The sequence below is a fragment of the Rhinopithecus roxellana genome, chromosome 12, assembly GCF_007565055.1.
Source record: "Rhinopithecus roxellana isolate Shanxi Qingling chromosome 12, ASM756505v1, whole genome shotgun sequence".
In the NCBI taxonomy this organism is placed as follows: Eukaryota; Metazoa; Chordata; class Mammalia; order Primates; family Cercopithecidae; genus Rhinopithecus; species Rhinopithecus roxellana.
Genome location: NC_044560.1, coordinates 100,258,084 through 100,271,929, shown reverse-complemented (window position 1 = coordinate 100,271,929; position 13,846 = coordinate 100,258,084). Strand labels below are relative to the sequence as shown.

The 13,846-nt window shown below is 47.7% G+C and overlaps 1 protein-coding gene and 1 pseudogene across 1 annotated transcript in view; one reads left to right on the top strand and one right to left on the bottom strand.

Annotated features, from left to right (window-relative positions):
* Positions 1–13,846, bottom strand: part of RHPN2 (rhophilin Rho GTPase binding protein 2) — an 88,186-nt gene that overhangs the window by 62,543 nt on the left and 11,797 nt on the right. The window contains exon 2 of the mRNA XM_010367003.1: positions 3,700–3,815. Coding sequence (XP_010365305.1) covers positions 3,700–3,815 — 116 coding nt within the window. The remainder of the gene's footprint in view (positions 1–3,699; positions 3,816–13,846) is intronic.
* LOC115892440 lies at positions 11,444–11,549 on the top strand (annotated as a pseudogene).

The following is a 13,846-nucleotide window of genomic DNA, read 5'->3' as shown; positions in this document are numbered from 1 at the left end:
TTCAATTAGCCGGGTGTGCTGGCACATGCCTATAGTCTCAGCTATTTGGGAGGCTGAGGCAGGAGAATCACTTGAACCTGGGAGGCAGAGAATGCAGTGAGCCAAGATTGCACCACTGCACTCCAGCCTGGGCAACAAGAGTGAAACTCCGTCTCAAAAAAAAAAAGAAGAAGAAGAAGGTGCTCAATGAATCCATGAATAGATAAATCAATTGTTGTCCACTCCTAGGAAAGTCACACAGCATCCAGGCTACCCATCTGCCCCTCAGTCACAGAGCAGGCCTGTCCAAGGGTCAACCAGAACCCTAGGCCACAAAACACACCACAGCCTTCCCAGCACATGGCAGGGAGTCCCAAAATCAGGGGGCCTCTCCCACGTTACACAGATGACATGAGTTCCTCTCTGCTACGGGAGCGGACAATTCCCATGTCCAGACTTGTCTTGGGACGGGGACACGGCTTGACTTTTTAAAAGCCAAAATGCTACAGTATTTTTCCCAGACCCCTCCAGTAACAACCTCCTTTGCACTCAGTTGCAAAAGGAGCTGCAGAAGACGTTCCCAGACAAACTTCCCACCCAGGATCTCAAGTCCTCAGGTATTCCGTGAGTAACAAAAGCAACACAGGCCAGGCACAGTGGTTCATGTTTGTAATCCCAGCACTCTGGGAGACCAAGGCAAGAGGACCACTTGAGGACAGTAGTCCGAGAACAATCTTGACAACATAGCAAGTCCCTGTCTCTACAAATAATTTTTTTAAAAATCAGTCGGGCATTGGCTGGGCACAGTGGCTCACGCCTGTAATCCCAGCACTTTGGGAGGCCGAGCCAGGTGGATCACAAGGTCAGGAGTTCGAGACCAGCCTGGCCAAGACGGTGAAACCCGTCTCTACTAAAAATACAAAAATGAGCCAGGCACAGTAGCGGGCGCCTGTAATCCCAGCTACTCAGGAGGCTGAGGCAGGAGAATCGCTTGAACCTGGGAGGCAGAGGTTGCAGTGAGCCGAGATCCCGCCACTGCACTCTAGCCTGGGTGATAGAGCAAGACTTCATCTCAAAAATAAAAATAAAAATTAGTCGGGCATGGTGGTGTATGCCTGTGGGCCCAGCTACTCAGGAGGCTGTGTTAGGAGGACTGCTTGAGCCCAGGAGGTTGGGGCTACAGTGAGCTGTGATTGCACCACTGCATTCCAGCCTGGGCAATAAGCAAGACCCGTCTCAAAACAAAACTAAACCAAGCCCAACACAGGAGCAGCACTGCTTTCCCTGATGGAGTGGGTGGTTCAGGAGGGTTACTTATATAACTCTTCTGGACCTCTGAAGTATTTCACAATAATAAATAAAAATAACTCATGCACTTGGTAGAAGAATATTCACACACTGACAGGAATAAAATGAAAACTGAGTCACCTCTACCCCTATCCCCAGTCTTGCCCCAAAGAACTGACTGCTAACAGCTTCTACCTTGGTCCTTTTGTGCATATACAAAAGCATATGTACAACATTCCTTTTTTTCTTTTGAGACAGAGTCTTGCTCTGTCGCCCAGGCTGGAATACAGTGGCACAATCTTGACTCACTGCAATCTCCGCCTTGCAGGTTCAAGCAATTATCATGCCTCAGCCTCCCAAGTAGTGAGGATTATAGGCACACGCCACTACACCCAGCTAATTTTTGTATTTTTAGTAGAGATGGGGTTTCGCCGCATTGGCCAGGGTGGTCTCAATCCTTGGCCTCAAAGGATCCACGTGCCTCGGCTTCCTAAAGTTCTGGGATTACAGGCGTGAGCCACCATGCCTGTATATGTACAACATCCATTAAACATACACACACACTCAGGGTGTGCTGCCCTGAACTCTTCTTTTCCCCTCTTAACATCTCAGAGGTCTTTCCTAAGGAGTAAACACAGACCCATTCAGAAATGAACTGCCCCCAAGGTCATGATCAGAGCCCCTCCTCCTGCTTGACTGAGTGCTTAGGGGAATAGCCCACATGGAAGAGGTGATCACGCCATTCACTCAAGTCTGTGACCAGCGGCTGGGAGCCTCAGAGCCTTGTGGCTCTTTTGCAAACATTCTGTTTTTCCAAACAACCTCTACAGGAAGGCTCCAGGTTCCCCCAAGGCCTCCAACGACAAAGCTAACCCACTGGGAATACCCATGATCAATATCCTAGCAGACATTTTGGCACCCTCACCCCTGGAATCCCTGAAAGTCCCAGGAAGCTCCAAGGGACTTGCAGTTTCAAGCAGGCAGGCTGGACCCCATCTCTGCTGGGTTTTCAGGTTCTAGGTCCCCAAAGGCACTCCACGTCTCTTCCTGAGGCCCCAGGAGGCATCTGTTTCACTCACCTGGGCAGCAGGTGTGGTGCCCACCTCGACTACACATTATAAATGGTGGCATGAAGCCCAGGCGTGGTGGCTCATGCATGTAATCCCAACACTTTGGGAGGCCGAGGCAGGTGGATCACCTGAGGTCAGGAGTTCGAGACCAGCCTGACCAACATGGAGAAACCTCATCTCTACTAAAAATACACAGTTAGCTGGGCGTAGTGGCACATGCCTGTAATCCCAGCTACTCAGGAGGCTGAGGCAGGAGAATTGCTTGAACCCGGGAGGCAGAGGTAGCTGTGTGAGCCAAGATCGCACCAATGCACTCCAGCCTGGGCAACAAGAGCGAAACTCCATCTGAAGAGAGAAAAAAAAAAAAAAGGTGGCATGGGGCCAGGCACAGTGGCTCACGCCTGTAATTCCAGCACTTTGGGAGGTGGAAGCAAATGGATCACTTGAGGCCAGGAGTTTGAGACCAGGCTGGCCAACATAGCAAAACATCATCTCTCCTAAAAAGACAAAAAATTAGCCAGGCATGGTGGTGCACACCTGTGGTCCCAGCTACTCGGGAGGCTGAGGCAGGAGAATCGCTTGAACCCAGGACGCACAGGTTGCAGTGAGCCAAGATCGTGCCACTGCACTCCAGCCTGGGTGACAGAGCAAGACTGTCTCCAAACAAACAAAAAAAAGGAAGGTAGCACGGGGGTAACGAGTCACCAGTAGAACTCGGAAGGAAAAAGAAACTCTGCACTCTTTGTAAACAGAAGGCAGCTGGCACTTTGTCTTTTGCTGCATTTCGTTGCCTGGAGAGGGTTTATAGAGGTCTAGACACAGATAAGGCTTCCCCAAGTTCTCTGCTGGATAAGTAACTGTTTTACCACCACAGCATACTAATGAGTGCCCTAGAGCACGGGGGTGTACTGAGCCCTCTCATTAATAAGGTGGACACTGGCAATAGAAATGTCCCCTCTCCCTCCTTTCTGCTTTTCTTTCCTTTATATATTCAATAAACATTTACCAAGCAGATTCTGCACCAGGCATAGTGTCAGGCAGTGGAGAAAATAGGCAAGTCCCAGAGAAAGCCAGAAAACAAACCTCAAGACAAAAATTGGGCTTCCCATCAAGATGGCTGACTGAATTGAAGCCAAATGCCACACCATCTGCATCTATCTCCCACCCACCCAATTCCCACACACACAAACAGGCAGGGTAAAATACCTGTTTTGAACATAATCAAGTTATAGGCAAGAAAGGGACAGTTCCAGATGCCAGAAATGAGGAGGAAACCCAAAGCTGAAACCAAGAGCCTGGCCTGGGAGTTTAGGGAACAGATGGCTAGGACTCAGGAGAGGCAGGGAAGCCAGAAGACACCTACTTCAGAAGGTTTTCCGCTCCGGTCCTCATCCGCACAGCTTTCAGGATCTGCTGATTCAAAGCAGCTCTTTGGTTCTGCAATTTACTCCGGCCGGTTTGTGCAAGGGGATTACAGCCCTGAGGAAAAATAAGAGATGCCCCTTCAGAGGTCGGCCACTCTAAAAATGATGACAGGGTTTAATATAATGGAAAACGTTTAACTTCAAAAATAATCTTTTCTGAAAACAAAGCATCTATGTAGAAAATATTGAAAAGTATAAAGAAAAGTCGCTCATAACACAATTGCAAAACAGCCACTGTGAATTGATCTTTCCTTCTCATCTATTTTATTTATTTAATTTATTTTAGAGACAAGGTCTCAGCTAGGCACTGTGGTTCACGCCTGTAATCCCACAACTTTGGAAGGCCAAGGCGGGTGGATCACCTGAAGTCAGCAGTTCGAGACCAGCCTGGCCAACATGGTAAAACCCTGTTTCTACTAAAAAAAATACAAAAAACTAGCCGGGCGAGGTGGCGGGCGCCTGTAGTCCCAGCTACTCGGGAGGCTGAGGCAGGAGAATGGCGTGAACCCGGGAGGCGGAGCTTGCAGTGAGCTGAAATCCGGCCACTGCACTCCAGCCTGGGCGACAGAGCGAGACTCTGTCTCAAAAAAAAAAAAAAAAAATACAAAAAATTAGCCAGGTGTGGTGGTGGGCGCCTGTAATCCCAGCTACTCAGGAGGCTGAGGCATGAGAATCGCTTGAACCTTGGTGGTGAAGGCTGCGGTGAGCCGAGATTGCTCCACTGCACTCCAGCCTCAGCAACCAAAGTGAGACACTGTCTCAAAAATTAATTAATTAATTTAAGACATATCTCTGGGGCAGAGTTATAAGATCAAACCTCTTTAGGGCTACCCATGGACCAGCCCAATCATCATTCAGGACAGAAAGGCACACACACCCTTGTGACTGCTTTCCCCCTCACTGTTACTGAGTATCTACAATTTTTTTTTTTTTTTTTGAGACGGAGTCCCACTCTGCCACCTAGGATGCAGTACAGTGGTGCAATCTTGGCTCACTGCAATCTCCAACTCCTGGGTTCAAGTGATTTTCATGCCTCAGCTTCCCAAGTAGCTGGGACTACAAGTGCATGTCACCATGTCCAGGCAATTTTTCTATTTTTAGTAGACACAGGGTTTTGCCATGTTGCCCAGCCTGGTCTTGAACTTCTGACTTCAAGTGATCCACCTGCATCAGCCTCCCAAAGGGCTGGGATGGCAGGCGTGAGCCACTGCGCCTGACCTACTTTTTTGTTTAATAACAGCTTTATGGAGATATAATCCACATACCATACATTTTCCCCTTTTAAAATAAACAATTTATTGTTTTTAGTATATTCAGGAGTTACAGAACCATCAACACTATCTGATTTTTTTTTTTCTTTTTTTTTTTTGAGATGGTGTCTTGCTCTGTCACCCAGGCTGCAGTGCAGTGGCACGATCTCAGCTCACTGCAACCTCTGCCTCCCAGGTTCAAGTGATTCTCCTGCCTCAGCCTCCCAAGTAGCTGGGATTACAGGTGCCCACCACCACACCCAGCTAATTTTTGTATTTTTTGTAGAGATGGGGTTTCGCCATGTTGGCCAGGCTGGTCCTGAACTCCTGACCTCAAGTGATCCGCCTACCTCAGCCTCCCAAAGTGCTGGGATTACAGGCATGAGCCACCACACCTACCAACCACTATCTGATTTTAGAACATTTTCATCACCCTAAAAAGAAAGCAAGTAGCCATTAGCATTACTCCCCATTTCCTTTTCCCCTTAACCCCACCCCTAGGCAACCCCAAATCTACTTTCTATCTTTACAGGTTTGCTTATTCAAGATTATTTCATATAAACGGAATCATAATATGTGGCCTTTGCATCTGGCTTCTTTCACTTGCCATGATGTTCTCAAGGTTTAACGAGGTTGTACAATGTATCAGAACTTCGTCTCTTTTTGTCCCCAAATAAGATTTCATTATGTAGATACACCACACTTGTGTACTTTATCCATTCATCATACGATGGGCATGGAGAGTGTTTTCACTTTTTGACTATTACGAATAAGGCTGTTTATGTGCGTACAAGGTTTTATATGGACACACGCTTTTCTCTTAAATGTAGAAATAAAAGTTCTAGATCAGATGGGATTTTTTTTTTTTTTTTTTTTTTTTTTTTTTTGAGACGGAGTCTCGCTCTGTCGCCCGGGCTGGAGTGCAGTGGCCGGATCTCAGCTCACTGCAAGCTCCGCCTCCCGGGTTTACGCCATTCTCCTGCCTCAGCCTCCCGAGTAGCTGGGACTACAGGCACCCGCCACCTCACCCGGCTATTTTTTTGTATTTGTTAGTAGAGACGGGGTTTCACCATGTTAGCCAGGATGGTCTCGATCTTCTGACCTCGTGATCCGCCCGTCTCGGCCTCCCAAAGCGCTGGGATTACAGGCTTGAGCCACCGCGCCCGGCCCAGATGGGATTTTTTTGTTTTGTTTTGTTTTTATTTTTGTTTTTGTTTTTTTGAGACAGAGACTTGCTCTGTCGTCCAGGCTTGAGTGCAGTGGCCCGATCTCGGCCCATTTCAACCTCTGTCTCCCGGGTTCGAAGGATTCTCCTGCTTCAGCCTCCCATGTAGCTGGGATTACAGGTGCACACCACCATGACCAGCTAATTTTTGTATTTTTAGTAGAGAGGGGGGTTTCACCATGTTGGCCAGGCTGGTCTCAAACTCCTGACCTCAAGTGATCCGCCCGCCTTGGCTTCCCAAAGTGCTGGCGTGAGCGAGCCACTGTGCCCAGTCTAGATCATATGATTTATTCTATGTTAATGATTTGAGGAACTATCAGACTCTTCAAAGTGGTTATACAATTTTACAATCCAACTAACAGCATGAGAGTTCCAATCCATCTACATCTCGCCAATACAGGTGGTGGTCTGTCTTTTTTATTACAGCTATCTTATGTGTGTGCTGTCTCGCACTGTGGTTTCGAATTGTGTCTCCCTGACAGTTAATGGTGTTGAATATCTTTTCATGAACTTATCGGCCAACTGTATATCTTCTTCAAAGAAATATCAATTCAGATCCTTTGCACATTTTTTGTTTGTTTTGAAACAGGGTCTCAGTCTGTCACTCAGACTGGACTCCTGCAGTGGTGTGATCTCGGCTCACTGCAACCTTCACCTCCTGGGTTCAAGTGATTCTCCTGCCTCAGCCTCCTGAGCAGCTGGGACTCCAGGTGCATGCCACCACGTCCGGCTAATTGTTGTATTTTTTGGTAGAGACGGGGTTTCACCATTTTTTGCCAGGCTGGTCTTGAACTCCTGATCTCAATTGATCTGCTTACCTTGGCCTCCCAAAGTGCTGGTCTTACAGGCGTGAGCCACCACGCCCGGCCCTCCTTTGCCCAGTTTTAAACTGGGTTGTCTTTTTATCTGTCTAGTTGAAAGTTATGATTTTTAATCTCTGCCAAGTTGACATGCAAAAATAGCTCATTCTTCTAATGTGTATGTTTATTACAACAGTGAATGTAAAGGTTTTTCCATATAATCTTAACACTTTAATTTCTTTTTCAACAAATTGTCTGTCTGTGTTCTCGACCATTGTGCCCTGGGGTATTTGGATTACAACGTTTCATGCTAAAAGTTTAAGATCGGAATAAAAGCTGCATTTTAACTTAATGGTATTCTTCCCACCCTAGACAGGTAGAAGCCCCAGGACCTGAGTTAGGACCACATTCCTCTTTGACGCTTATCTCTAGGCCCTGCCCACTGTGGTTACTCCCTAGGAGCGGTGTGGCAGGCAGTATTATGTGGTGAAGAGACTGCCCTTTCTCTCTTGATGAGTCACATCTCAGGCCTGCACACACCTGGCCTCCCTGACCTCTGCCCAAGCCACACCCATGGCCTGGACCCCAGGGAGGAAGATGTGAGTTATCTATAGCGGAAACCTCCTCAGGAATCCCAGTATTCTCCTTCCAGAAAGATTTCTCATTCTTGGCCAGAATGGTCATGGCAGCTCACGCCTATAATCCCAAGCACTTTGAGAGGCTGAGGCCAGAGGATCACTCCAAGCCAGGAGTTTCAGGCTGCGGTGCGCTACGATTGCGCCACTGCACTCCAGCCTGGATGACAGAGTGAGACTGTCTCTACAAAGAATAATAAAAATGTTAAAATAATAATAAAAATAAAAGACTTCTTATTCTCATTTCCCAGCAGGTCACCACCACCTGTCCCCGACATAGCCCCACAACCTAATTTTCCCTATCTTGCAAGGACGCATTCCCCCAATTTAAATTGCACAGATATTCAGAATCCGAGTTGGCTTCTGTTGTCAGGCTGGAGAGCAGTGGTGCGATCTCAGCTCACTACAGCCTCTGCCTCCTAGGTTCAAGTGATTATCTTCCCTCATCCTGCTGAGCAGCTGGAATTACAGGCACCCGCCACCACGCCCAGCTAGTTTTTCTATTTTTAGTAGAGACGGGGTTTCACCATGTTGGCCAGGCTGCTCTTGAACTCCTGACCTCAGGTGATCCACCCGCCTCGGCTTCCCAAAGTGCTGGGATTACAGGCATGAGCCATGGCACCCAGCCCTGGAATGGATTTTAAAATTAATATCGTTTAAAGCATTAAATGGTTTCCAATTTTGTCTTTTTTCAGATTTAAGATTAAAATATCTTTGGCCGGGTGTGGTAGCTCACGCCTGTAATCCCAACACTTTGGGAGGCCAAGGTGGGCGGATCACCTAAGGCCAGGAGTTTGAGAACAGCCAGGCCAACATGGCGAAACCCCGTCTCTACTAAAAATACAAAAAACTTAGCCAGGCATGGTGGCACACACCTGTAATCCCAGCTACTGGAGAGGCTGAGGTGGCAGAATTGCTTAAACCGGAGAGGCGGAGGTTGCAGTGAGCCAAGATCGTGCCACTGTACTGCACTCCAACCTGGGCAACAGAGCAAGACTCTGTCTCAAAAAAAGAAAAGAAAAGAAAAGAAAACTTTAATGTTACACTATTATAATTTAATATTAAAGAACTAAAATAACTGTTCATCTCTTTCCTTTCCACTTCCAAAAATGACGATGATTCAGTTTGACTCTGAATTACCTGGATCACCACTGCTGTGTTTCATCTTACAGGGAAGCTTGAATAATTCCTTTATGTACATTCCCAGAGCTCAGATAAGCAGCCATTCCAGACTACGGACAAGAACGTTTTTTCTGTTCGTATACTTTCCCCAACTTCTGCTGGCCTGGAATCACTACGCCCTAACCAGCCCACAGATATGTGGTCAAGTTTCTAGATAAGGCACAGGAACACTTAGGGTTAGATTTGACGGAGTAATTGGACCTGAAACCACATTACTTATTCCTGACAGGTAGGAATGTTGGGCCCTGCTGGGAAACACAAGAAACACACACAGGACTGTGTGCGGAAACTTCCCTGAGAGGTAGATCTGGACAAGACTGCCAGAAAGACTCCCTGGCATCACCAGAAACTATTAGCCATCTACTAGCCCCTGCCAGGGGCTGCTCTGTAGGGGACAAGGTGGAGGGTCCACCATCCCCACCCATACATTCCTCACCCCACCCCCTATCTTGTCTAATAACGAGACCTTAGCCCTGAACAAACAGCTTCGAGAACAGCCTCTGCAACTCAGAGACAGGGATTGGTTCTCGACAGAACACAGAGCTGCTTTGAAACTGGAGTGAAGGTTTGTACCAGGGATGGGGGTGGGGGGTGGGGGGGTAGGGGTGGGGATGGGGAGGTGGGGTGGGGGTGGGAGTGGGGAGGTGGGGGATGGGGGGGTGGGGTACGGTTCCTCTCACACCTATGGGGCCAACTGAGCTCTCCTGACCTCAGGGGCTGCTGTTGACAAGTTCTACAGTGAAGTGAGACTTTCTCCCCCACAGAGTCTATTCCCTTCCCACACTAAGGTTCAGACATTTCCATCAGTCCCAAAACTTGAATGAGTGGGCAGTCAACGCCCAAGAAAAGCAAGTACTGCGTGAACCCCCATGTCATCACCAGCTTTACAGGCAACTCCTGGGGTGGACCGCTTATGTGGACCCTGGTACAGCATCTCGGATCCCATGGTTCTGCAGCAAGGAGGTTATATGAGCAACTTGAGATCCTAGAGGCAGGCAGTAAAAGTCGGGGTGGGATTTAAGACCCTGTCCTTCCTGCTGCTCCAGGATGAACAGTGAGGCAGTGTGAGCCGTAGGAATGCATGCAACCCCCAGACACCCCTTCATGGGTGATGGCTGCCCACCATCACCCCACATCTTTTGGGGGAACAGTGACGCCAGCCCACTCTCCCACCTCATAGCTCATGATGGCCTGGCCAGGGGTAGGGGTGTGTGTAAATCCATGCTCCCCCAACATCCTTTCCAAGGGGAAGAACATCTGACTTCTGCCTGGCCAGCTGGAAAACCAAAGCCTGAAGACAAGGGTCAATCAAAACCCATGAGGAAGAGGTCCTCATTGGCCTTGAACCTGGGAGTCTGTGACACTGAGCAGGTGCAGCCGCCTTACCCCCAGCAGATGAGTGCCTCTCTAGGCATGGAACCAACCCCAGGTGGGCTGAGCTGAGAAACAGCTTTGGCGATGTCATCTGAGCCCTGGATCAAGCCAGGCCTGAAGACATCCCTCTGTACTTTTCATTTACAGCAACCAATTCATTCCCTTCTTTGCCTAAGCCATTTTTTGCATTGAGGTACAATTTATATACAACAAAATACACATATTTTAAGTACATAGTTCAATGAGTTTGAACAAACATATAAACCTGTGTAACCATCACTCCTATCAAAATACAAAACACAGAACATTTCCATTTCCATCATCCCCAGGCAACCAATACTCTGATTTCTATCACCACATATTTTTGTCCGCTTTTGAACTATGTAAATGTAATCAGATGGGATGTAGTCTCTTGTGTCTGGTTTATTTTGCTCAATACCATGTTTTGCGATTCACCCATGCTGTTTCATTTACCAGTAGTTTGTTCCTTTTTTTTTTTTTTTTTTTTTTTTTGAGACAGAGTTTCGCTCTTGTTGCCCAGGCTGGAGTGCAGTGGTGTGATCTCGGCTCACTGCAAACTCCACCTCCCAGGCTCAAGCAATTCTCCTGCCTCAGCCTCCCGAGTAGCTAGAATTGCAGGCGCCCACCACCATGCCTGGCTAATTTGTTTGTTCCTTTTTTATTGTGGGGTAGAATTCTATTGGAGAAACGTACTACAGTGTGTTTATCTGCCGAAGCTATTTTGGATTAAATTTTCTGGCACCTGCAACTAAAAAAGTACTAACTCAAATAAGTTTACCCAGAGTGAAAACTCTTTTCTTTCCTTTGAGACAGAGTCTCACTCTGTCACCCAAGCTGGAGTGCAGTGGCATGATCTCAACTCACTGCAACCTCCGCCTCCTGGACTCAAGCGATTCTCCTGTCTTAGCCACCTGAGTAGCTGAGATTACATGTGCACGCCACCATGCCCGGCTAATTTTTGTATTTTTAATAGAGACAGGGTTTAGCCATGTTAGCCAGGGTGGTCTCAAACTCCTGGACTTAAATGATCCGTCTTCTCCCTCCCAAAGTGCTGGGACTACAGGTGCGAGCCACCGCACCCGGCCTACAGTGAAAACTCTCTTTACATGTCACTTACATGCCTTAATGTACAGTCAGATTGTTCACCTGTAAGACGAGTATTTAAGAGCAGCATCTAGACAAAGCCTACAAGCAGGAAGATTGTACTTCCAGGGGTCATTTCTACAGTTCGTTACTAGAGAAGTTTCTCTGAACATGTACAGCAACCGTTTATATTAGTGTGGCACATACATACCTATCTGAAAGCTTCAAGTGCAGAAATGCAGACTCACCTCGCTTGTAACTACTGTTCTTGAGCTCATAAAATACCTAAATAATGTGGTGTAACAACTAAATGTGTACCCAGAGAAAAGCCTCAGAATGTTATCCTAGGTGAAATCTGTTCAGTGAACAGACAGATCACAGCTACAGTGACATTTCTGCTACTGTTACAAGTTTCTTACAAAGTGAGAAAGTGGCTGGTTAAAATCGGAAAGAGGCCCCACATGGCGGCTCGCTTGTATAATTACGGCACTTTGGGAGGCTGAGGTGGGCGGAGCACTAGAGGTCAGCAGTTTGAGACCAGATTGGCCAATGTGGTGCAACGCTGTCTCTAGCAAAAAATACAAAAATTAACCAGGCATGGTGGCGTGTGCCTATAGTCCCAGCTACTCGGGAGGCAGAGGTTGCAGTGAGCCAAGAACTCGCCACTGCCCTCCAGCCTGGGTGACAGAGGGAAACCCTGTCTCAAAAAAAAAAAAAAAAAAAGAATTAAAGTCAGAAAGAGAGCCCTTACCAAAAACTGACCATGCTGGCACCTTGATCTTGGATTTCTAGCCTCTAGAATGATGAAAAATAAATTTGTGTTAAGTTTAAAAAATAAATAAAACTGGAGGCAGGCACTTAATTAGGAAGAAAGGAAAGGGTGGTCAAGCTACTCCTGGAACAGGGCAGTTTTTCTTCCCCTGTGGGGGCCCTGCTTCATTCTAGGCTGTGACTGGCGCCTGCTTTGCCTCCACCGTAAGCAACAGTATGGGCCCTTCTTCCGCACAGCCGAAGATAAAGCTCGCACATGCAGCGGTGTTTCCAGCAAATTCAGGGCAACGTGCAAGCTTGGGATCTAAAGGTTCAGGCGTAAAACTGAGTGAGAGATGACACAGTAGGGCTGGCCCAGCTCCCAGCTAGAGAGACCTTCCCACGGGATAGAGGAAGGCAGGTGTTTTTAGCTGCTTCTCCAGCAAATATTATTTTCTCTGCCTTTCTCACTCCTTCCTGGTTACACAATCCCTCACTCAACCACCAAACTCTGGAAAACAGAATTGCTTGTTTGTAAGTCAGCCAGAGCGACCAATGAGAAAACACAGAAAAGAGCGTGCCTTACCCTGCAATACACACATACATCTAATTTAACTTTTCACCACACTGGAGATTCAGGGCAGGCTGGGTGGAAAGAATCTAGCTTGTCCATGTCCATAAAAATAAAAACATGAATTCAGTACTTGTCAACAGCCCTCCTGCCCTTCCAGGATCTCTGCCAGGTGTCAGGGCTGGAGGTTGGGGCCCAGCTGCCTCCCCCAGGAATCCCAATCCATTCACAGGGGGGTGGAGGGGGGCTCGATATGAATCAACACAGCCATGATATTTAGTTACAAGCTCCCTTCAGTCTGTTCCAGAAATCTCTATAAACCCCTACTGTGGCCGGGCGCGGTGGCTCAAGCCTGTAATCCCAGCACTTTGGGAGGCCGAGACGGGCGGATCACGAGGTCAGGAGATCGAGACCATCCTGGCTAATACGGTGAAACCCCGTCTCTACTAAAAAAATACAAAAAACTAGCCGGGCGCGGTGGCGGGCGCCTATAGTCCCAGCTACTCGGGAGGCTGAGGCAGGAGAATGGTGGGAACCCGGGAGGCGGAGCTTGCAGTGAGCTGAGATCCAGCCACTGCACTCCAGACTCCAGCCTGGGCGACAGAGCGAGACTCCGTCTCAAAAAAAAAAAAAAAAAAAAAACCCTACTGTGTGCTAATCAGTTATTTTTCAATATGCTGAATAACTTTTTTTAGACGAAGTCTTGCTCTGTCACCCAGGCTGGAGTGCAGTGGCGCAATCTCGGCTCACTGCAACCTCCACCTCCCGGGTTCAAGCGATTCTTCTGTTTCAGCCTCCTGAGTAGCTGGGATTACATGAATGTGCCAACATACCCGGCTAATTTTTGTATTTTTTTTTTTAGTAGAGACGAGGTTTCACCGTGTTGGCCAGGCTGCTCTCGAACTCCTGGCCTAAAGTGAGCTGCCCACCTCAGCCTCCCAAAATGCTAGGATTATAGGCGTGAGCCACCACACCCAGCCTTGAATAACTAGGTTTTACTGTGCCTCCCACATGAAATCATGAACATTTCCATGAATCAACTGTATTTCCAGATGAATGATCTGCTCATTTAAACTGGTAGGACACGCTCATCAATAGTTTTAACAATTTTTTTTTTTTTTTTTTTAGATAGAGTCTCACTGTTGTACAGGCTGGAGTGCAGTGGCGCGATCTCGGCTCACTACAACCTCCGCCT